General features: G+C 41.3%; 1 protein-coding gene across 2 annotated transcripts in view; it reads left to right on the forward strand.

Moving 5' to 3' along the window:
• Positions 1-25,429, forward strand: part of prkar1b (protein kinase, cAMP-dependent, regulatory, type I, beta) — a 69,529-nt gene that overhangs the window by 10,356 nt on the left and 33,744 nt on the right. The window contains exons 1-3 of one of the 2 annotated variants that reach the window (XM_005744378.1): positions 5,426-5,794; positions 8,154-8,324; positions 11,312-11,403. In XM_005744378.1, coding sequence (XP_005744435.1) covers positions 5,792-5,794; positions 8,154-8,324; positions 11,312-11,403 — 266 coding nt within the window. In that variant the 5' untranslated portion in view covers positions 5,426-5,791. Of the gene's footprint in view, positions 1-5,425; positions 5,795-8,153; positions 8,325-11,311; positions 11,404-25,429 lie in introns of those variants that run through there. The other variant, XM_005744377.1, reaches the window with a different exon arrangement.

Genomic DNA, 25,429 nt, shown 5'->3' on the forward strand with positions numbered 1-25,429 from the left:
TCTCTTCACACGTCTGATAAGCTCTCTCTTGCAGCTTGGACTGCATATCGTGATGTTAGTGTTTGTTCAACAGTAGGAGATCTGATTCATTCAGTTTTAACTAGCCTCCAGGCGTAATTGTTTCTTTGGATCTTAGGGCTTCTAACTTGTAAATGTAAATTAAACACAGGCCTTTTAGGCATTAAATTCATGTGTTTTTGATTTGAGCTGTTTTTGGCTGTGTTAATATAAGCTTTGAAACATGCATTAAAACAAAAGTCTTTTCTTTTAGCAACAGAAGCTGATTCTGGATTGAGAAGTAATGTGATATTTGTATCTCTTTGCAAAGGGGCTAGTGTTGCGATGATTTTTCATTGCGTCGTCGTCATATGTCAAGTAAAACAAACGTGCCACATCTACTTCCGTTTGCATTATGAGAGAGAGTTCCTCACTCTCTGTCATTGGATCAGTCAATCAGTTGCTGTCTCCCCTTCCTATGTAAAATGAGAAGGCTTTCAGTGCTGTTGGCTATTCAGCTGTCACCAGAACCTATCATAACAACTCCACCAGTCCCTTCGAAGGGCTCTGATTGACAATTCGTCAGAAGGGTTTGACTGTTTGTTGAGTCTGCTGAAAACATTTAGAGGAGTATTATGAGTAGCTTTGGATCATCTACCCTATCATCTGCTTTCCTTTTTGTTTCTTTTACTTTGCCCCTGCCGTCATTATATTCTTTTTAAGATCAGTCTCCATTTGTGTAATCAAGTTTGATTGCACTAGAAGTGGGTGGATCAAACTAAGTATTGATAATACCAATACCAACACTGATATTTGATTGATACCAGATCTATACTAGCGCAAAAGCCCAGTTTCAAAATACCTAAAAATCTAAAAGTTGTGTTTTTTTTGTGTTAACTAGTTTTATGGAAAGTAAAAGCAGAGTATTAATATTGGCGATACTGTTCCTGTATTCACTTGAAATTGGATGGATACAAAGTTCAACCAGCCTAGAAAGTTCAATCCATTTCAGCATCACAAACAATACTATGTGCCATGTGTGTCAAGAAGTTCTAAAGTTTTCCATCATAGGCGTAATTAGTACCTCCAGCTTCTGTGTTCATTTGTCACCACTATGTTAAATGGAGGGTACTCTGTCAGATCAGTCTAGCTTTCGTGCACTCACCTGGACTTAAACCTCCTCCTATCTACCTCACCCTGGTCCCTGACAGGTAAGTCGGACCCCCAGCCCTCACTTTATGATGGTCCTTCTTTGTCTTCTTTTACTGGCCTTTCACCTTCACTTTTCCTCTACCACTTTTCCTCTTTCTGTGAAAGACGTTATTTTCACAAGGCTTACATGCTTATTTCAGTAGTTAGTCAATGTTACATTTAGAAATATGACTTGTGAAGCAGTCATTTCTTTGCTATCACTAAAAATGGCTATCATTACTCAGGATATTGTTTTTTCCCTCAAAGAAAGTCAATTAAATTCAATCAAAAATATATGTATCTCAATTTTTTGTCAATTGACTGGAGTTTTAGCTGCAAAAGATCCAGTTTTTAATTTGGACTTAAGCTGCATAGTTCAGTCTAAAATACTAAGTGTAGTATAAGATGACGGTGCTAACATACTGGGGCTTAGATGTGCATGCAGTGCTGAAAAAAAAAAGGTGTAATGACTCTTTCACTGTTGGGTGTCTTTGTCTGAAAAAATCCAGGAAGAATCAGTAGAAATCAGTAGAATCAGTAGAAACATTTATAGGAATGTGCACCTACCCTTGTCTGCTGGAAGGCAGACAAGGGTAGGTGCACAGTATTGCTAAACCAGAAAGAATATCATGAGAAAATTTTGTCACTACTCAGTGATGAAAATACTTATGAGCCCCTGAAACGAGATCCAGGAAGTGGCTACAGGAAGAGGGTGATAGACTTTCTGAAGCAGTTAGAACAAGGCAAGGCTATTGACCGGACCTTATACCACAGGCTATACCCAGGGGAATCTACACCACGTTTGTATGGTTTACCGAAAATACATAAACAAGGTGCACCTTTAAGACTGATTGTCTGCATGATCAACTCTGTCACCTATAACATCTCCAAGTTTCTGGCTTCGATCCTCAACCCGCTGGTGGGCAGCTCTGAACACCACATCCAGAACACCCTGGATTTTGTTGAGAAGGTGAGAGATGTCATTATGGAGACAGATGAAACCATGGTCTCGTACGACGTTACATCTCTCTTCACTTGCATTCCAGTCATGGAAGCGTTGGAGGTAGTTCGTAAGAGATTACAGGATGACACCAACCTCAGCAACAGGACCAATCTCAGCATCGACCAAGTGTGTTTGCTTTTGGAACTGTGTCTTCATTCCACCTACTTCACATACAAGGGTCAGTTCTACAGGCAGAAACATGGGTGTGCCATGGGCTCCCCAGTTTCACCCATTGTGGCCAATTTGTATATGGAAGAAGTGGAAAAGAGGGCTTTGCCATCCTACCCTGGAACACCACCAAGCCATTGGTTCAGATATGTGGATGACACCTGGGTGAAAATCAAATCTCAGGACGTACCACAATTCACGGATCACATTAACTCAGTGGACCGACACATCAAATTCACCAGGGAGGATATGAAAAGTTTGACTCTCATCATCCACTGGAGCACAAACTGGGTGTCATCAGGACGCTACAGGAGGAAGAAGAACAGCACATCAAGAAGGCCCTGAGTAAATGTGGTTATCCCAGCTCGACTTTTGTCAAAGCTGGAAAGGCACCTAAAGAAAGCTCCAGCCGATCCAGGAGAGAAGGACAACCGCTGCCTAAGCGAAAACCTGTAGTGATCCCATATGTGTCAGGAGTATCGGAGCAGTTGAGACACATTTTTTCTAAACACCGGGTTTCTGTGGCTTGGTCCACTCCAAGGATCAGGTCCCCCGACACAAACAGAGTAACATAGTGTACGCTGTTAAGTGCCAGGAGGATTGCCAGGATTTATACATCGGGGAAACCAAACAACCTCTGGCGAAGCAGATGGCACGACACAAAAGAGCTACCTCGTCAGGCCAGGACTCGGCAGTCTATTTACACCTACAGGCCAGTGGACACTCTTTCAAGGATGAGGATGTACACATCTTGGACAGGGAGGAACGCTGGTTTGAGCGCGGAGTCAAGGAGCTCATTTAACTGAAAAGGGAAAGACCATCTCTGAATCGAGGAGGGGGCCTAAGGGTACATCTTTCACTATCTTACAATGCTGTGATTGCAGCCATTCCCCAACTCTCTGTGAATGGTACTCATGGCCATTGATCAGTGGGTTTTGGTCAGTGGTTGTTGATCAATGGTCATGAGAATTTGCATAATTAACATTACTGAACTGACCTCCCAGCCCATTGTTCCTTCACTGGACTGGTTTCAGTCATTACGCAAATGTACTGTTTATAAGATTGGGAAAACCTGCAGTCAGCTGAGACTGAAGAAGTCACTTGGATGAGTGACGAAATATTTCTCCCACAAAATGCTACGTCCAGATGAACAGAAACAACTTTTGGAGATTTACTTTCCTGGATGATTGAGAATGCATCAAGACATTTATAGAAATTATTTCAGTGTATAAGCACAATGCTGCTAATCTAGCAGTTTTGCTTTAGAGTTTAGATTTAGTTTTAGGGCTGAGGTCAAAATACCTGTCAGTTCAGGATGATGGGTAGATTTTTAGGGTTAAGATTAGAGAATGAATATAGACAATGAAGAGTTACCGTTTAGACAGCGAGACAAGTTTGTGTGTGCGCTGCAATGATAAATCGAGTAAACATCTTTTCATTGCATTTGCACACCTAATACAGCAGTGAACTTTCTGCCTATTGTACTGTTGTAATGGTGTGAACACAGTGATGAGTAGACTGTTAGCTCCGCTGGTGGATCAGCTCTGCATGCTTCATTACCTGTGTGTGTCTGTGTGTGCGGCACTTTGCTGTTTTTGGATCACTCGCATGTTTTCACTCCCAGCAGTGGCGAGTAAAGCTGTCTGATATCGGACCAAAGGTGGCTAAGGTAATTGCCATGTCTCTTTTTCTCTAACTAATAGTGTTTGTGCAGTTTTTGCAAGAAGCATGATGGGTGGTCTCCCGGATGTGTGATTAATTACTGGTTAGTCAGAGCACTTCAAATCAGGGTTAGTCATATTTTTTTCATGTATACTTGGTGCAGATTGGTTCAGGGAATAAACAAAGCAGTTTGAACTACGTTTAAATGAGTCATCATCTGCAAATTAGTTTGAATTGGAATTGATGATGGCTTTAATAATGATAGGGAGTTTACATGGGACGTGTGTGTGTGTGTGTGTGTGTGTGTGTGCGTGCGTGTGTGCGTGTGTGGGATTGGATTTGTGTCATCTTTTGTCTGTGGCTTCATTCTTTAATCTCTGACCCACACTCACTAATGGAAAGCCCACTTTATAAAGAGCTTTTGTGTCCTGCTTACGCCTGTGTCCTCCGTCTCCTCTCACTGCCCCGTCCTATCTCTCTGGCAAACATCCGCTGATGATGACGCAGGCAGAGCAGAGGAGAAAAGGAGGGAGTGTGAGTCTGATATAGGGCAATAGCACAAAATCTAGAGTAGAAAATGCTATTTATTGGTGAATAAAATTAGCAGATCTGAATGCAGGATATTAATCATGTATTGGTTTGCTTTTTGAATGACAAATGGATTACTATCCTAGATCGAAAAGAAAAATATACTGAAGATGTGTTTTGTTTTGCTGCTGTACATAGCCCTGCGTAGAGTACTTTAGCTGTTTAGCTTGCGTGTTGCTAGAGAAGGGCTCAACATTTGTCTCTTGCAAATGCTTTTAGCTCGCAATGAACTAATGAAACTTGCTGTGTAGGCAGCAAAAGTAGACTTCAAAAGTCATACTAAATGTGTTTCTTGCACCCTTTTAATGGAGCACTGGAATCACAACAATACAAAGACTTGTTGGAGCCAGACACAAAGTCCTCACTTGATTAGTGACCCTCTGACCTAAAAGCACGTGGGCAAAGATTGAAAAACAAAGCAGTACAACTGCAGAACACTTGCACACATAGGGATTGTATGGGATGATTATGCATCCCTGTGGGAATGTTTGAATCCATTCATTGGTGAAAAACTCAAGCACACCATTTGGTCAGAGCAGAAGTCCATCTTGAAGAGTGTCACGTTTTCCCTTGTGTGATCTGATTCACCATAGATGTGCAAGCGAGTGAGCGAAAGCGAGAAGGCGTCAGAACTGGTGTGTACAAAGGTGTGTGAGCCACCGTTCCTTCCTGCTCAGACTCACCAACTATTCAGGATGCTCGCAGTACCCAGTTGTCATAGTGACGGAGTATAGCAAGAGGAGACCGCTCATTGCGCCACCTGATTGTGCGTGCGAGAGAGAGCAAAAGCGAGCGAGAGAGGGAGAGAGAAAGAGGAAAGCAGAGACAGAGAGTTGCGCAGGACCAGTGAAGAGAGAAGCTTTTTGCTGTGATAAGTGTTTTCATCAATAGACTTGTTTTTTGGCTGCTGTGTCGCGGGGATTGCAGACATTTTGTCATTTGCACGCTATCACTTTGTCTCGCACACTACTTGGATTCTCTCCTTACTTGCATGCAGACAGACACACACAGCAGTTGCTGTGCTAGAATGGCAAGATGCTGATGCATTGTGGCATGTGTCTCAGGTGTGCATGAGATGGGGATCAGTGTGTGCTGATACCCATGCACACTTTGACTTGATGCCGAGTGCCTCTGACAGGCTACGGGACTCATAGCCGGCCAGGCCAAGGGGCCCTCCATGCCATGGTAAATATCTCTGATTACAAACTTAACTCTAGTTAGCCTCCTGAAGCTAATCTGTGTACCTAATTGAGACTGAAACAAGTAGTGCAATTCCATAAAAACCTTTTTGCAAGGTAAAGGTGCTTGCCCACTGAATTGTTTGAGTGAAAGTGTGTGCATTTAGGTGGCTGTTAGTCACAGACAGCAGCAGATTAACAGTGTTTGCTAGTTCATGATTCTGTCGAGCACGTTTGTGCGTAAGTGTTTGTTTCGGCTCTGTAGAGGATGCAGTGTGTTACCTGATTGCAGATCTCGCCACCTTGATTAAGCTCAGTTTGGAAGCTCTCCTCCCGGAGACTGCCTGTGCATGTGTCTGCAAGGTTATGTGTGTGTTTATGTGTTTGTGGCTGTATGTGTGCTCTGAATCTGCTCTCTGGTTCTGCTTCTCTTCTCCTCCTCCTGCTGGCTGTGTTCCCGCAGGCAGTGACTCTGCGTAAGCAAGAAGCGCATGTATGCGTGTGCACACCGGAGTGTTTTGCTTGCTTTTCTAACTCACGTGTTGGCATGAGATTTGCATCATCGTACTGTTTTGTGAAAGTGAGCAAAACATTAATACGAGTAAGAGGGTAATGGAGTCAGGCAGAAGGGGGAGTCGAATTGGGGGATGTTAGATGAAAGTACACTACATCAAAGGCTGAGTCAAAGTCTGAGCTAATGAATAACCTTGAAAACAACTGTTTAACTAGCTAGTGTTTTCTAAAATTGTATTGTGGATGTGTTGCCGTTCCAGATTTCATGATATTGTGCTGTTGTAATTATTGAAATAGTTTAGGAAGTATGTACAGAGAAGTGCTGACTTGTGATTTGACAGGTTTGAGTCTCCATTTTCAGCTAATATGACAGTTTTTCACCATTACCTATGCTCTCCATCCCTTTCTGTGGCATTTTCTGTCTCTCTGCTGCAAGTTGTCTCTTGTCCTCTCTCCCCTTGTCGGTTTTTGACTACAGTGAATTGTCAGGAAATTTCTGCTCCCTGCATTCACTAACATTCTTACTCCTAGCTTACTTCCAGGTCTTTTTTTCTTTTTACCCGTCTTCAGATTTGCAGCAATCATTTCATCTGTTAAACATCAGATAATAGTCAAAAATGCATATTACAGTGCACTAAAGTGAAAAGTGCAAAACTCTATTTTTTCTGAAGTCCTTGAAAAGCAAAAGATTAAATCAAATGTCACTTTAAATTTTCATTTTTGTTGGGTGATTGAATCAGGTCATGTTTTGCTCAACACAGTTACAAATAGGCTTGGAAGAGAGACCACCGACGCTCTGAAAAATCTGTTCTTACAGCAGTTCTCTTTCTGTTTATATCTTGTCTGTCTGGTGTTTCTGTACTGCAGTGTGAGAGTGCCACTTCTTGCCACGTTTGCCTGTCTGGAATCTTGTCTCTCTGAGACATCTTTGTTTATTTCCGACTGCACAGTGGCAATGCACTGAACTAGCAAACAGAAGAAAGCCCCAAGTATATATATATAAAAGAAAACGTGTCATAGATATTGTTACTGCACCAAAACATGGGTGGTGAATAATACTGCTGTCAGCTCAGTTCTTACTGTGCTACTAAGTGCATTAATGCATGAAAATCCACAGATTCACACCAGCCATTGTCAGTGTCTGTGCAGGAACGAACAAAGCAGTGGATTTTTGCTACCTTTGCACAAACTGTTTTCCCATGTCCCTCGTCTCAAAGCAGTCTCACATACTAACAAGCGTTCAGTGGTTTGATTGTGTACTTATGCTAACGTGTTAGTCAAGTTTGCAATCAATAATTCATCACCTGCAGAGTGTTCAGCAGTTAAAAGAATAGCCAGCCAGAGGCATCCTGTGTCCCCCTTTGATGTCTCTATTCGTTGTTGTTCATTATCTGAAAGGAGGACAGTACCTGGTTGAGCCTTCTTCGTGCTGCATGGTCAGTTCTGCCAATATTAATATTTGATCCCTTTCATCATACCATGGCAGCCAGATGTCCATCCAGGAGTAGGACACTGATGTTTATTCTCTTACAGTGTCTGACCTAAAATTCCACATGATGTTTTGTTAAAATGGTGGTTTGTCAGCTCTCGCTCATGTGATTGTTTTGAAAAGAATAACAAATGCTTTAAGATGATCTTGTTTGTCTTGCTTGAAGTTACTGTAGTCTTTTGGCACTAGTAATAGTATTTGCTGTGTTCCTATGCACATTTTGTTACACATTAAAGAATTTGTCTTGGGTACTCCTTTTTGAAATACCAGCATTTTCTAAAAAAATATTTAAATAGCCTTGTCCATTTATCTCCCTCTCTTTTTGCTTGCAGCTCAAAAAATCTTTTCTCTTTGCTTTTTGCAGGAAGAATGCAAGCAGATCATGGCACGCCAGAAATCTAACAGCCAGTCAGACTCGCATGACGATGAAGTTTCTCCCCCACCACCCAACCCTGTTGTCAAGGCCCGTCGCCGCAGGGGCGGTGTCAGTGCCGAGGTTTACACCGAGGAGGACGCTGTCAGCTATGTGCGCAAGGTCAGCCTTATGACGGATACATACATTAACATCTGATTGCAGAGACAAACATCTAACGCATAAAGAAGCTCTGTGCACTTTTATACAAAGTCATTAACAGGTTTGCACACAGTTGGCAGCAGTTATGTAGGTTTGTATGTAGAATAAAACCAGTTTACTTAAATCTGTCTAGTTTTTCTGTTTTCTAAGCAAAACATCACATTAAACTATGATGCTATGATAGAGTAAAAACAAATGAACAACGAATACCGTTCAGTCAGAAGGTTAGGTGGGGTTTATTATTATTTTTTAATACACACTAGTGTAATCAATAACATTGAAGTTGTTTATTTTCATTCATTTAACACCCACCAAGAAATAGAACATTTCACCAGTGTGAAAGAGGCTAAACGGTGCAATTTTACAAACATTAGTGAAGAGACTTGGAGTTAATTTATTTGCAGCAAAATACTCAAGCGTGTGAGTCATCTATGTCAGTACAGATGCTGAGTACCCAGACTTAATAGCACCTTAAGTATATTAACATTCATACGGAAATCTGGGTTAATGTAGCAGGTGGATTTCTGGGACAAGATTTTTATTTTTCATTTTTTTGTGAAAGCTAATAAATCTAAAAGTCAAAATCTTCTTCACATGATGGCTGATGGTTTTGGGATCACATTTCACCACTACTGAATTTCTCTCTCTCCACATGGACTGTTCATCTGCGTGCAATCAAAACTTGCTCATGCACGACTGGTTAATATAACTGAGAGTGGAAGTGGGAACCAGAAAGCTTCCAATTTCAAAGGTCTTGTTCGCATATGAATATGCACATATCTTTGTACACAGATTATGCAGAAAATAGACTTGATTCATACTTAGATTTACTTTGTATCACTGGTTAACACAGTGTGGTTAACAGGTAAAGAGGAAGAGAAAGTTCAGTAGTTGTTTTCTCTTTGTGGACAACAAGAGTTCAAGTTATCAGTCTTCTTACAAATGCCATGTATCCATTCCTCCATAATTTATTGAAGCTGGAAGAAGGGATGCTCTTGTGCCAGAAACTGTAACTCACCATTACACACAGACACACACTGTTATACACAGACACACACACACACACCGTTACACACACACACACACCGTTACACACACACACTGTTACACACACACTGTTACACACACACACACACACACACACACACACACACACACACACACACACTTTAAGTGGTGTAACATTACCATGCTTTTTCAGTTGTAATTAACTTGACACGCCAATAATTGCTGGGTAATGACATAACGGCACGAGCCCCCATCACCACACTGTAATCGCATGCCCAATGGAGCATGCAGTGTGTGTGTTTGTGTGTATGTGTGTATCAGGTGTGTGCAAACACCCACACATGGCTCTGAGGTCTATACCAGACTCTACAGACATGTGTGATGGCAAAAAGCCTGCCTGCATCTCCAGCCTCGTTTTCTTTACACATCCACATCACGTCAAATCCGCATCAGTAGCATGTACAAAAAAACTAAACAAAAAAAAGACTTTGTGCCGTTACAACTTAGCCTAACACAACAAATCAACCAGAGAAAAGTGATTTTTTGTGTATTTCTTCTTCTGTATTTCTGGCCATTTATGTGCAGTAAGGTGCCATACGCACAACACCAAACACACACAGACTCAAAGCCTGTAATACACGCTTACAAATTCCTACATAAATATTTCTATCAGTATTCCAGTGTAAAAAGTAACAGGTGATTTATTTGACAATGTCAGTTAGCGAACTGTGCTCATCTGATTAAAATAGTTTTTGTGTGATATCATTCTTAACAAATTATAAGGTCTGCCAACTTGGCCTGGAGATTGTGTTATGAGAATTGAATTGCGTGTTTTACCGCTAACATCACAGTGCATGTTGATTTTGTTTAAAAAAAAAAAACTGCTCTGAAGGTGGAAGGTGTTTTTGTGTTTGCAGCAGATAATTGCTTGCAGGTGTAAATGACTGAACACCAGAGATCCATCTTTTTCTATCTGCCTTTACCTAAATTGTTTGCTTGGACTGAATGATAATTTCTTTCCATTACATTCAAAATGTTAAGCCAGTTAAGCTTTTGGAGTGCAAATGCATCCAGCCGACTGGTAACAGGCTGTATGGAGCGACACTGGATGATCTTCTGGGTGACGGAGCTAGAGATGGATCGGAGGCTGACCTAAAATCGGTGTCCACTTCCAACTGCATTTTCCAGGCCTGACCAGCCTGTTTCTCTTTCTGCCCACTAAGTAGCCAGTTCTAGTTCTAAAATTTGGGTACTTTTTAGTTTGTGTGTGATGTGGTTCTGTGCGTATTTGTGTGCATATTGTGAACAGCACAGTGCGGCTGTCTTCATGTGGAGACATCTGTTGCATTAACTTAATTACAGCTTACCCCCTCCTCTCTCCCACGACAAGAGGGACACACACACACACACACACACACACACACACACACACACACACACATACACATACACACATCGCTCCCTCATATTTATATAAGAAAAAATGTCTTTTTGTTTTACTTTTTGCCATTTGTTGTCTACAGTTAAATGAGCATTAGGACATCCTAGAAGAGAGCTATACAGACGGACTTCTCTCTCCAGCTGCTTTGTTGTGGCTCCAGACTTTACCATTCCATTTTTTTGTGAACACACACACCACAGAGTCTGGGACATGAAAATGCATGTTTTATGAATGAGTTCAGGGCTTTGGTGAATTTTTAAGGCCTGTGTGACATTTTGAGTGCAATCCTTGAACAGATGGGCTTCCCCAAAAATATACAGATGCACGTGTGGGATATTCCTTTCAGAGTTTGCCAGCACTCTGGTCTTTAATTACTTAATTTACTGAGCTTTTGAAGTGGGTTCTGCTTTTTGTTTGTGCTGGTTTGTTTCATGTGTCCACCTGCATGGTGTTGTTAAAGCACACATTCATGTGCTGCCTCTTTCTTTTGCCTTCACAGGTGATTCCAAAAGACTACAAGACCATGACTGCCTTGGCCAAGGCCATCTCCAAGAATGTCCTCTTCGCTCACCTGGATGACAATGAGAGAAGGTACAAAATCTTTCCGTTTGCCCAACATGTGATTCCAGCGACCCAGATGTGTGTTTGAGGTCTGAATGCTTGTTTTTAGGCTGATAAAATCATAAAGAGGCCATTGTTTCAGTCGGGTCTTATGCCCTTGTGGCCACTATGTGCCAGTGTTGTCAGCATCTCATTACCTAAACAGCAGAACATGGACAGATGTGGAAGAGAAGGGGGTGCCGTTATGTGTGGGTAAGGGGCGACTGGATGTGTTTCATTGTGTTGTCGGTTGCCATGGTAAGCGATGTGAGTATCCGTATCATGTTGCGTATATGGGTGGAGTTGCACAGACACAGTGCTCAGTAATCAACGATTCTCCATAGTTGTCTTAAAGAAAAAGAAAGATGCCAGTTTTCTTCTGTCTCCCCCCATTTTATTTTTTTACCATCTGCTCCTACTCAGTGTTATTTCACATTCCCCCTCTCTTCAGACGCCCTTTCACCATCCTTCCATCTGTCCCATATCTGCAGTTCATGGGCTGGGTTTGGCTCAGACAGGGGACGGGGTGTTGTGGGAAAGGGTTTCAGGTGGCCGGCGGGCAGACTCGCCAGGAGGAATAGTGTTTCATTGGCGGGGAGAATCCATTATGTCCCATGAAGAGGAAACACCGAAGCTTTCCTGTTGGCTACAGAGAGCACAGGCCAAACCCAAAACACAGTTTTTCCACTCTTTCGTCAGCTGACAATTTACCGTGCTGCCTTGGCACAGGCACACAGACCTCTGATTGCATGTCAGTGACTCTGAAGGAGCCTCTAGGCGGGCGCAACATGTGATGGAAGTGGACAGTTTGAAAAACCATGCCCATGGGTGGCTGATGTGGCAGATTAAAGTTACAACAGAAAAGAAATATCTGGCAGCAGACCATACCCATCAGGTTTTAATATACTTACAGCCTCTTCCCATGCAAAGCAATGTAATGGCATTGTCATCAGCCCATGAAACCATGCACGATGCAGAATTTATTTGACTGGCTGTCATGTTTGCTGTCTCAATATACACAGCAAGCTTAAACCATTAATGGTGTGCACACAGGAATTTGTTGTTGTGGGATTTGTGGGTGAATGTGCAGCAGTGTCTCGGCGAGTGAAAACCTTGTTGGATTTGCTAGATTTTGCAAGGACATGGCAGTTAGCTGGTTTTGTCTGCCCCTAACTTTCTATCCTAGTTGCTTTTACACTGTCCATTCCTCAATTCTGCTCTTCCTCACTCTTCACTTACAGCTAATGATGCTGGACCACTGGCTGGTGGCTTGGTCGCATTGCAGTTGCATTGCGGTTGTTGTGCCTGGAGTGCCGCTGACAGAAATGTGTTGATCTATGCCCAATGTGGTCTTGCAGCATTAATGAAACGCTGCGCAAAGCAAGCAGAAGGCCTGCACACATGACTTGGTCACTTTAGAGTACACTACAAGTTCTCATTGGTAAGGTTTGCCATAAAATCCTCAGTCATCTACCAGACGACTGTACATTCCTTTACAAACAGGCATCAAAGCATAAAATCAAGTTAAACTGAACTTCAGAGTGAAGAATATTTTTTGCTTATTTGTGCCTTCTGTTGTTGGCATTGATGGAGTGACAGTAAAGTACATCACCCTCGCTTGATGTGCCAGAACTGCCTTGGACTGACGCAGATTAGCAGATGGAGTCCGACTACATCGCCCCCTCTCTGCCTCTCACTCTGTCTTTCTAGCTCTCCTTTCGTTCTACAAACAGCTGTCCATTTGATTTATCAGACATTGAGCCATTCATGCACATATGGTCTAATGGGGTAGGAAAACTGGGGAAATACACAAATGCTGAAGTTATGTGTCTGTTTTTGACCTGATGGCGTATTTCTCATCATCACGATGTATCAGGTCGTCTAATATTACAGCGAGGGCTATGCATGTGAAATGTTTTTTCCTTTCATTTTTTTTACAATTATTTTCTTGATCTTAAGTGTTTTTTTATTTTATTTTGTGCAATAATTTCCTTGAGACCTCCATGAAATGGAGGTGAGCGTGTGAGCGGCACAGAGCGGAGAGAAAAAAAGAGGTGCTGATAGCTGTGTGTGTGTGTGTGTGTGTGTGTGTGTGTGTGTGTGTGTGTGTGTGTGTGTGTGTGTGTGTGTGTGTGTCAAGGAAACAACTTGTGTGATTAGTCACTCAGCAGTTATGTAAGCCGAACACCACACAATTTGTTCCCCCATTAGCACTATATTATGCTATCATCCCCTTCAGTAATGAGTAAAACCAAAAACAATGAAGCCCTCTTTGTTTTTTGCTGCTCTCTCCAGTGCTCTCTTTTTTTCCTCTCATCGCTTTTTTTGTGGCCAATTTTCCCCTTGTTGTCTTGTCCTCCTTCATCCTGTCTCTCATCCATTATCTGTCTCATATAACTTTCTAGAAATTCAGTGAGACTGTGCTGAGCCCTGTGAGCACGTCACTTTTAATAAGCTTAGTAACAGACACTTGTAGACAGGGCTGTTTTATGCCTTATACTTTTTATTCCCATGTTTCCTTTTAAAATGATTGTCTCTATAGCAGTTAAGCACACATATGGTGCTTTAAAAGTCTTTTCCATTTCATTTTACAGAGTGTAGCCAGAAACAGTGAAAAATATGTTTTGTGTATGCTGTATGCATTAAAACATTAGACATTTGTGTTTAGTTAATGAACATATATCATGCCACTTTCTGACCTTTCTCAGATTATATATTACTGAATAGACTAGAAGCTTATGTCTGGACATGCACACCGATTAAGATAAAGGTTATCTGATTGTATTAGATTTATAAGCATTATAAATCTATGTGTTTTCATTTTTTATTTTTTCCTCCACCAGTGAAGCTAGTCTATTTGTTTTTTGCTGGGGCTGAGATGGGTCTGTATAATTACAGGAATGAGCCAGACAGGAGGACAATGATGCAGGAGGGCATCTTGGGACAAGAAAAATATTACTTAAACTGAAACGGAGCCAGGTTGTGGTCAGCATTCTAGTTATATCCTGTTTTGTAAATGTCTGGTACCTCAGCTTTCATTCCAAGCTTTTTAAAGATGTCAGGGTAATGCGTGTTTGCGTGTCTGCTGTTCAGGGGTATTCACGAAGAATGGCAAGAGAAAAGATACTTGTCTTGTCTCTTTTCAGCTTGTCTGGCAGAAGGACCAATGAGACATCCATCCATAATTCCGACAAATTGCTTCTCCTCCTACAGAATTTAATCAAACTTGCACACAGTGATTACCTAATGGGTGTTTAGTCAAAGCTGTGCTCAAAGTTAAGATCACATTTGTTGTTTTCCAGGCAATAACCTGCGAATTATGACGGATGTCATGAGCCAGATGAGCTACTACGTCACTGACATTCTGGTTTTAAAATTGCCGAAGTGTAGAGCTCCCCGACCACATGTAAAGGGAGAAAAGGAAATACTGGAGCATTAAAGGGGAAGAGACATGTCATTGGCTCTTTTTGCGCTTACTGCTCTACAATCATGAGATAGCTTTTTATTTTTTTGGGACTTTGCATGATTCACAGTGCACAATAATCCTTATTTTTCCTGTACAGAGTCTTGATCCTCCTCTGTCTGAAACAACCTGTTATAGCTCCTAAATGCCATACTCCCGTACTTCTGATTGGCTGCCACTCTCAAACCGAAGATTTGAACAGTATGTGCACAAGACTGCTGTCTTCATGGCGCTGACCATATTAAAGATATTCCCCTCTTTGACAGCGTAAAGAGAATCATTATTATCACCATTTTAAAAAAGTAGTCAGAAACTAAAGGTTTAGAGGGAAGTTTGAGCTTCTGGCTTAAAGGGAATTAGTTATACATTGTTTGACCTCATTATTTGAAACTTTAGCCATGTGTAATATGATCATCTAACTGTATAATACAGTAGATCCACTTTAAACCAAAACAACTGAATTTAGTAATAATATGTTATTTTAGATTAAATATGTGTAATTCTTTAAATAAACTACACAGAAAGTTGGAAAATGGTACCAGGGTTAGGCAAAGGCACACACACGTGCATAACCCGGCTCACAAACTCCACCATCACTGCAAAAATTGACAGGCTTTACATTATTATGAGAAACATGCACACACACGCAGACACATGGACATTCACACACACACGTGTTACAAGTGCATTCTCCAGCATGCATGTGAGAATGTTTTTCCAGTGTGTCTGCTCCAGCTGGGAGCATGGACTCTTTGATTAACACGCCATTCCATATGTCAGCCTTCATGACCTCAAAGTTTTTGAGCTGCACCAGCCATGTGTTTGTGCGGTGCATGCAGTCAATCTTTCCTCAGATGCCTGGAAAAGGAGCCATAACAGGTTTTGCGGCCTCACAGATTTTAACACACGAAAACATTTCTGTGTTATTAAATAGAGGATTTAAAGAGAAATACACACTTTTCTTGCATTTTCATCATTGAAAATTTATGTTTATGCTCATCTTCTAAGGGATCTAAGTTCTGTTTAAAAGTCAGGGAACAGTTTTGAAGATGCTTCTGCTTCTTTAAATTTCACCGTAATAATAGCATGCACTTGAGCTGCCTGGACTCAGAAAACTGCATAACCTGAAAATGTGTGTTGTCACAGCCTGATTTGAGAGTGTTTCAAAGGGCTTATTGTCATGTCAAGGGTGCTTTGCTTTCGATTTCCTGAAGTGCCCCATGCGTCTGAGGCTATGTGACTATAGAGGAAAGTCCACGCTGGCAAATCACAGGTCACATGTGCAGTTATCCAACTCCTGAAGATCCCAGAAACACTCTTTGATTTGAATTGTTTTGCAGTGTTTCACACTTTCCATCATGTTTGTCTTCTTACATTTACCCTTTTGTTAATTCCAGAAATCTCAAAACTGGATTCATCAATACACACTGCCTTTTTCCCCTCCTAAGAAGAGATTTCCACACTGCTACTAATTCTTGAAAGGTTTATCACCCAAGTGTCATATAGGCAACCTTAACTTATTTTGTAATTTTAGCTTGAAAATTACAAAACAATTCTCATCTTTCAAGAACTATTTGAATTTTCTCCCTCGCCCAAAATGATTGAGGGGTAAAATAATGTGAAGCACACATGGTAAAATGTAGGCGCAGCTGATTTTTCTGTCTGTGTTCACACAGCAGCGCCCTGTGAATGCTTTGTGCTACCGTGAAACACTGAAAATCCCCATGAAGCTTGATTTTTGTCTCTAGTACAAAAAGGAGTTACAGTTATTTAAAGAGCACTTGTAAAATAAGCCCGCTGCTGGGCCGATTGATGAGTAGTAGTACCAGTAGTTAAAATAAGTTCAAACATTTTTTATGATGATTTTATGATCTTATGATTTTATTTGATAAATTCTGTGTTTGGTGTGTGGTAACATCTACAAGTGTCTCAGCACTAGCAGAAACTTTCTTTCTTTATCTTACTTTTTTCTCTCTCTTTTGTATTGTTGTGCATATATAAAATTTGAATGTTATATATATTTATTTCTTGTCTAAATAAATGTAACATTAGTCTAATTCTGAGCAACACCCTTTTTGTGTAAAATAACAGCATACGTCTTATAGCAAGGCTCCCGCTATCAAAATGCAGCTTTTTGCTGGAAACATCTTAATTTAGCTTTGTACTCTGCTTTAACCCACTGAAATATTATGAGCAGTGTTTGGGAGCGCCGAGAGACCAATTCTAAATGAGTGCCACCTTTGAGGAGTGGATCCAAGCCACCTGGGGGTAGTGAACTAACGCTGCTATGACAGATTTTTTTAATTTTTTTTTTTTTATGCAGTGTCAGAATGTTGACCCTGTACATATAGCATTCATGTGAAACACCTGTCTGAATGAAGTACAAAGTCAGGAATGCTTTGTTACTGATAAAAACTGAGTATCTTCTATGTGCTTATCTCTTTGACCTTGGCTGGTCTCTAAAGTAATGTCTAAACCTCTAACACATTGCTGCCAGCTAGCTCATGGTCAGACCCTTCTATTTGCTACCCATTAGGTACCATAATGACCTCATTATGATGCGTCCCTATAAACGGACATGTGGTTACACAAGATAAGCAAAGAGCAGGTGTATGGTTTCACATTATAGTCAGTCAAACCAGGCCACGTCAGTGCTGGAGCTGTATTGAGTGAAACTATCATCTTATCTTACTATCTACGTCTGATTATTGTGTTTTGGTTTCAGCTAATTTACAGCACTCAGATTAGAATATTTTTCAGATTACATGTTTAAATAGGAAAATATCAGGTTTGATAAGAGAATCAGGTCATACTTTCTTTTGCACCAATTTGGATATGGTCTCAGCCACTCAAGATTACACCGCTTGTATATGCATGTGCCAGTACAGTGTGCATGTAAATACAGCCTGTTTATCCAGGTGTGCCCTCATTTGCCAGCCTATCTTCCCAACACTTCCTCCAGCTAAATGCCCATTGTGAGGCAGTCTTTTAATATAGTAAATCAAAGCACTGTCGGCTATTTAAACAAGTTTTTCTTATCACACTTCCTCCTGAAGAGCTGTGATTTGAAATTAGCTTTTTGATAGCAATGAGCCATTTATCTGTTATTGTTGGCCCATTTTTTTTCAGGGTTTGTTTTTTTTCTGCACACCTGGTTAAACGACCTTGATGACCTCCCACTTTCCTGTGTATAAGAACAACAATTAAGAGAAATCACATTAATTCTTAAAGGGGTATCTCAGGAGCCCGTTTTATATTTCCCTTTACACAAACAAAACACACACAAATAGACTCATCAGGTTGTCTACTCCTGCCCACCTCCATTAGTGCAATGCCCTCACACCACAAAATGGTCTCACAGGGACAGTGCACATAGTAGAAACCACGCTCTCTTACTATCCACATAAATAGTCTGGCAGGCATGAGGAAACCCTGTTTATCCCATTTCTTTAGCTGACTTGGCACGGTTTGTAGTATTTTAAAATAACATTGCCATCTGCTAACAGGAGTTGTTAAATCTTCTCAGGTCAGGACCTGAATGTAATTCAAGAAAAAGCTGCTCTTTATCTCTGATAAGTAGAGAACCAGAAACTGAAAAAAAAAACCAACCTCAAAATGATACTCCAGAACTAAAACTGGTTTACTTCTAACCACAAGAAGCACAACATGCACAACAACAAAACAATAGCAGTTAAAATTTAAGGTTACAATGGGGGGAGAGCAGGGTTTTAAAGAGGTGGTGCTTACCTCATCCTGCCTGCTTTAATCCTCAAATTAACTAGTTGAGTAATGAGTTGATGAAGTGACTCATTAGATGGCCTTTGGCCCTTAAACCCTGACCTCTGCACCTTCCCAACCAGCCCCTGCTGATGGACAGGGAACATCTTTAGTCTAGGGGCAGTCTTTTTCTTTGTGTGTGTGTGTGTGTGTGTGTGTGTATGAGAGAAAGAGAGACTCTGTGTGAAGTGAAAAAACTAACAGATAAATTAGCAAGCGACAGAAAACTTAAACATATAAACAAGAGCAGAGGGAAAGGCACTAAAAGGGCCTCAGGGAGCTCTGTCTCCTCTTGTGTTCCAGCGGAAGTTTATTTAAGGCCCGTGTGAATGGACAAAGCAACGGAGAGGATGCAAGAGGAGATAGTGTACTGTCTGACCTAATCAGATGATCATAACTGTCATCGTCATATCTGATAGCTCAGCTGATCTGATGTGGAAATTGGGCTTTGTGCTACAGTGTGTTAATATGTGTTATACACGAAAGATGCTTCTAAAATTACATAGGGTGTTTTGCTAAAATGTGACACACAATTCATCTACACAGTTCCTACATGAGCATCCACTTAGTGAAGCTGAGTATGTTGTTACCACATTGCAGCCCCTAGGGGGTGTTTTTGCCACACAGAGATAAAAGAGGTAATAACAGTCATTGGGCTCATTGCTTTTTTTTCCTCGAACAGATACACTTGTTGCACTGGAAACATACAAGATGTGTGTCTGCCTATAGTCATGCACACTTGTATTAGGTGACCCCAGCGGACTTCCGGGCAGTGTAGGGTAAACAGGATGTAGAATAAAGTGCTACGTGGATGACTGTGTGGGAGTCTTCTCACACCCAAATCTCTTTTTCTCAAGATTTTAGAACTATTGAGGAAGTATCCCATTGACTTTGCGTGTCTTTTCCCATGATTGTGAGGACGTGTCTCTTTGTGTGTTCGGGTGAAGAAAAGTGAGGATGTTTGACTGTGTCTATGATTTGTATTTTATGGTGGGCAGTACACAGTGTGAACAAATTAGCAGGTTTGTGTTGTGTGCTGTTTAGTCTGTTTGTTTGAATGTGTTTGTATTTCCTGTCTTGTTGGTCCCCTCATTGACACTCTGTGTGTCTTTATGCTTGTTTTCCCTGAGAGCCTGGTGGTCTTCCGTTCCCCCCCCCTTTTCAGAATTCACTACTTTCTCTGTCCTTACGTTTTTCTCTTCCTGTTTTGCTCCCTCTCTCAGTCATGCAGGCTCATTCGCATCTTCTTCTACACTCACATCCACTCCCTCCCCCACATTCATGTGTAGTCTTCTATCTGTCCCCTGCATGGCTTTGTGCTGCTGCCACAATACCAGGGGCCAGGCGATGAGGTCACTCACCACAGGAGACTTGCAGGCCTGACTGAACCCCAACCATCCCCACCACCATCCAACCCTTAGCAAACTAGCAGGCTAGTCTCACCTCCCCCAGCATATCACATCTTTGCTTCAGCTGAGGCAACTTCACCTTTATGCCCATACAAAAACAGTGCACAGACTAAAACATATAGTTCGTAGGAAGTCCATATCAGCCAGGCTTTTTGTTTGCATGCTAGCGCAGATAAACATCCAGCTATGCACGTCAGAAAGTGCACACATGCATGCACAAACACAGTTAAACACAGTCATCCGCACAGAAAGCTGGAAACTTCTGTCCTCTCTCATACTCTCTCTGTCTCCCCAACCTTTCCCTTGCTGCCTCTTCCAACCCGGCATCTCTCTCCATCCTTCACTTCATCCAATTCTCATCAAATTCTTCATAAAGTAGTGAGTAATAGAGTAGTAATGGTGTCTAAAGAAATCTGTGTTCCCTCCAAGATGTACCCCAGAGTCTGTGCAGGACTGTTTTCCAACTCGCATAATTCTTCTCTGCCCTTTCATCTGCTTATAACATCACTGTGAGGATGTTTGTATGATTATGTCTTTTGTGTGTTTGCAGGTGTGTGGAGTTTTTGTGTGCATGTACGTAATGATTACAAAAAACAAAACAAACAAATTTGGGCTGTGCATTTGTGTTTCTTTTCATGCATGAATGCATTACTGCATATCCATGTTTGTGCTGGAGTAAAGTAAAACAGTTATATTTTGGACCTGAGCATCAGTTACATCAAATGTCCACAGTGGAAGAAGCAAGGAGTTGTTTGCAGTGTCTTTGTACGAAATTAGGCTCATAAGTGGTGAAGAGGACCAAAGAAGTTGGCACTTTTAGGCCTCTGTGTGCATACCATAATGATTAACAGTACCTAAGGTCATTTATTATTGTGCACAGTGTCAGGTTTCATTTCATGTGAACACATTCGTAGGGTAAAAGTGGGCTTGTGGATGTCACTGTAGCAAGTGCTTGCCCCTGCTGTGTGGACATGATGTTCCTGCAACCCTTCAGTGCCTTTATAGCTCAGCCATTCCCAAAATACTGCCCACACACTGACCACCACATTGTGACAGAGCAGCCCAGCGCCTTACAGAAGAGGCTCAGTTGGCCCATGGCCTCCTATTGTATACATCCCGTCTGCTTTGTCTATGCTAGTGCGATAGATTCCAGTGCACAGGAACAGACAACAGTCTTGTTATAGTGTGTTAATTCTCCCATGACCTCTTCATTGGTTTGATGGTGTCACTCTCTTTGAGATTTATTTAGACTAGATGCACTTGGCCCATTTGCATGCTTGATAAGCTACAGTATGGAACATCTCATAGAGGTTGTTTAGCATAATTTAAGCCACAGTACAGTGGTTTATCGTTTTAGGAAATATTTTCCTCTAATGATTTAAGATGTGTTAAAATTGCTTTTTTGTACACAATGAGTACTTGAAAAAAATCTGTTGCATGTCATCAATTTACAGCTTGCAAGACTGTATCTTGTATAGCAGTGTAAGGGCAGAAATGAAGACAAATCTGTACGTGCAGTCCTGTAAAAAAGTACGACCCATGATTCAGTAGCTTTTAGAACTACCTTTAGCAGCAGTAACTTGATGCAACTGTTTTCTGTATGACTTTTTCAGTCTCTTACATTATTTTTGCCCACTCTTCTTTACAACATTGCCTCAATTCATTGAGGTTTGTGGGCATTCGTTCATGCAGAGCTCTCTTGCTACCGCATTTCAGTCCAGATGAGGTTTGAACTTTTAACTGTGCCATTTCAACATCATGATTTTTTCTTTTTTTAGCCAAAATTATGTGATATCCTGTTGCATCACCCAATTTCGGCTTTAGCTGTCATATTTGACTCTACAATATTTTGGTATACAGAAGAGTTAGTGGTCAAATCAGTGACTGCAAGGTGCTCAGGTCCTGTGGCTGCAAAACAAGCCCATATCATCACTCCTCCACCACTATGCTTTCTGTGGTTCAAAGTGTTTGTGCTGATATGCTGTGTTTGGTTTTTGCCGAACCTGATGCTGTGTATTATAATCAGGTATCTCAATTTTGGTCTTGTCTGTCCAAAGGACATTGTTCCAGAAGTTTTGCAGCTTTACAAACACAAGCTCTGCTGCAATGTTCTTTTTAGCAAGAGGAGGCTTTCTGTTGGAGATCCTCCAAACAGGCCGTACTTGTTCAGTCTCTCTCTAATTGTACTGAGGCCTGTAGAGTCTGAGATGGGGCTCTTGGGATTTTTGCAGTTTCTCTTAGCTTTGCACGGTCTGACTTTTTACTGGGACGTCCACTCCTGGGAAGATTATGGTGCACACCTGAATGCTCCAGCACAGCAAACTGCCAAAATGTCTGCTTTTATAGAGGTGCTCACATTTGCTGATGAACAGTTAATGACGTGCATTTGATTAACAGCATCTGGCTGCTACTTACCATGCTTATTCCCATGGAAGCAGTAACAGTGTACTTACAGCTTTGCATAGAGTTTTCTTTTTCACATGATTTTATTTGAGAGAGAGGAATAGAAGGAGAAAAACAGAGAGTATATCCGTTCCTAATACAGGAAAAACACTGATAATAAAAATTGAGAATGGTTCATACAATTTCCTGTCAATTTTCAGGACAGAATCCTAAACTGACAAATGTATTTATTTTTTAAATTGTTGATGTCAGCATCTTCTCTCTCTCACTTTTGGGTTCCTTTAGTGTTGATAAATTCTAGGTTGAAAGAACATTTTATACCTACTCCCTTGAATTTGGTGTTTTGATAGCCAGAATGCTTCAAGACAGAAAAGTTGGAATATTAATTTAGGGCATCAAGTAGAGTGCAGAAGAAACCCAATTTCAGCTGCTCCCGTATTCACAAGGGGTCGCCACAGCGGGTCGCTCCACATGTTTGATTTGGCAGATTTTTACACCAGATGCTCTTCCTGCCACAAAACCAAAGGGATTTGTGTCTCCTCCCAGGATTGAAATGGGGATCTTTTGCTTGGTAGGCAGATGTGTGAACCACTAAACTACAGTGCCACTACCAAGTGGAGGATATCAAGGATAACGAGTATTTCTGATTACACATGATTTCCCTATTTGGAAGGTTCAGTGAAAACTCGTATCGAGTGAAGTGTTCTGTTTGTTTCTGGTTAATAATTGTCTAACATTTGTGCATTCCATAGTTTTAGCATATTATATACAAGTTGGTAGGTGGCTGCGCTTTTTACAGCTGGAAAGGCCTTACGTCAGTCAGATGTCAGCTACTGAATGTCTCTCCTCTGAAGCACCCAGTGCACCATGACCTCACTGCCCATTGTGAAGGTAGATAATTATAACCACATACACACTATGGTAAACACCACAGTCCTTCAGTCCTTAGTAGTTCCTCCTTTACTTTTTTCCTCCTAGTGATCTGATCTTGCTTAGGGCCCCCAGGTTGTTTTCAGAGTCTTGTCTCTACTTCATTCATGTGTTCGAGCACGTATATGTAATGTGCAATGTTGTGTAAACACCTCTCAGGTTTAAACCCCAACAAAGGACCGTTTGCATCCTGATCTGCTTCTCAAATGCTTATCTTGTTTTAGCTCTTGTCTTCTGCAAGGTGGGAGGGACAGAGGAAGGGGAGTGCGAAGGAGAGTGAAAAGAAAAAGACATGCCCGCAGGACAGCGGTGAGCCTTTTGATGTTAGGCAACATGTCAAGATTACATGTGCATGCGTGTATGTGTGTGAGTATTAGAGAAATGGCTCTTGGCTTCTCTGCAAAATGTATAGGGTTATTTTAGCTTTACACTGTATTTTTTGTGTGCATTCAGTATAATTACGTGTGTCTGTGCACGCTGGGAGAGGAAAAGAGTACGGCTCACTCTCTCTCTTTCACTCATTCCAGTGACATTTACCCTGTAGACACATCAGAGAGGCAGAGGCTTAGTCCTGTCAGCACCTGATTCAGCCTGACCCTTTTTTCTCTTCAAGTGGAGGAAGAGCTCGCTTTTTACTGCCCTGTGGCGATGAACAGAGAAAGGGGGCATTAGGCAGGTGTGAAAATCCAGTACTGAAAATGTGAATTGCACTGACAGGATGATGAAACTTAGTTAAAATAAGCAGGGGAGAAAATAAGTTTTAATACAGTGTAGCAGGAGCTCAGTAGCCTAACTGGTATACTGAGAAAATACAGGAAGGAAAAGAGAGAAAGGGCGAGGCAGCAGGGTTGGACAAGTTTGATGTTTTTAGGCTGACATCATGACTACATCAGCAGGTGGTATGTGTTGGCTCATCAGGTATGCCTGCAAGACAGCCTGTCACATTTACACACAGTACAATACACACAGTGGGCCATTAAAAGTTTGCCAGGAATTCTCTTCCAGTGCCACCAGAAAGCTACCAATATAGTCAGAAATTTAATCGAATGCTAAGTTTTAATCAATTTTCTTAATCCAGCTCAGATTTGGAAAACAAGATGCAGTAAAGAAGGAGAAAAAGCATTTGATATAGGACTGCTACTTTCCCCTGGAAATCATTCAGCGTTTTCCTGTAATAAAATAAAAAAAAGTTACAATTATAAACTTTTTGAAGTTTGGGGCATAAATTAACATTGAAGAAACAGCCAAAGTTATACATCCTATTTTCTTCTCACATCTTCCCATCAACTTCTTACTCTTTCTCCTAAGTCTGGTTCTTTCTTCCTCTGCCATGAAACACTGGCTCTCACCTTCCTGATAACAACCCGAGTGTGTATACCTTTGCTCTGTGCGTGCTGGGAGAGAGAGCGTTTGAAGCAGCAGTAATGGAGGGGAAATGAGATTGCTCTACTTTTACACAATTATCACTCGTAGCTCTTAAGACCTTTGGAAATTCTCGTTAAATAGGGTTTGTAAGCACGTATATGAGTATATGTTTGCATGTTTATTTAAAAACAAGTGTGTTAACAAGGTGTTGATTAAGCTTGGTCTGGTAGAAGTCCCAAGTTGTCTGGTACTCCCTGTTTCTGCTGGATGCTTCTCAAAACTCATAAAGAAACTTGACTCTGTGGTTTCTCTCGCTAAACCTTCACATCGCTGTGCAAGAAGAAATAAGGTGAGAGGAAATAACTGGTGCTATTGTAGGTCCCAGGCATGTGAGAAGGTGATAAGGCCATATTGGTCCATCTGAAATGGACATCCACAGTCTGGCAGGGTTTAAGGCGCCAGTTCCAGTTCAGTTAAACCTGATATTTTATCTGACTGACTCAATTAAGTTCAAAGGTTTAAGGAAAGCTACTGTGTCTGTTAGACTTTTCCTCCAGACTGGCTTTTTGTCCCTGTTACCATAGTAACATGGGCTCTTACTTATTTGTTCCTTTTGTCATTTTTTGTGTCAGTTGGGAGAATGACTGCTGGGGTCTAAAGTTGTATAAGG

The sequence above is a fragment of the Pundamilia nyererei genome, unplaced genomic scaffold (assembly GCF_000239375.1).
Source record: "Pundamilia nyererei isolate P.nyererei 1_Seehausen unplaced genomic scaffold, PunNye1.0 scaffold00142, whole genome shotgun sequence".
Lineage (NCBI taxonomy): Eukaryota > Metazoa > Chordata > Actinopteri > Cichliformes > Cichlidae > Pundamilia > Pundamilia nyererei.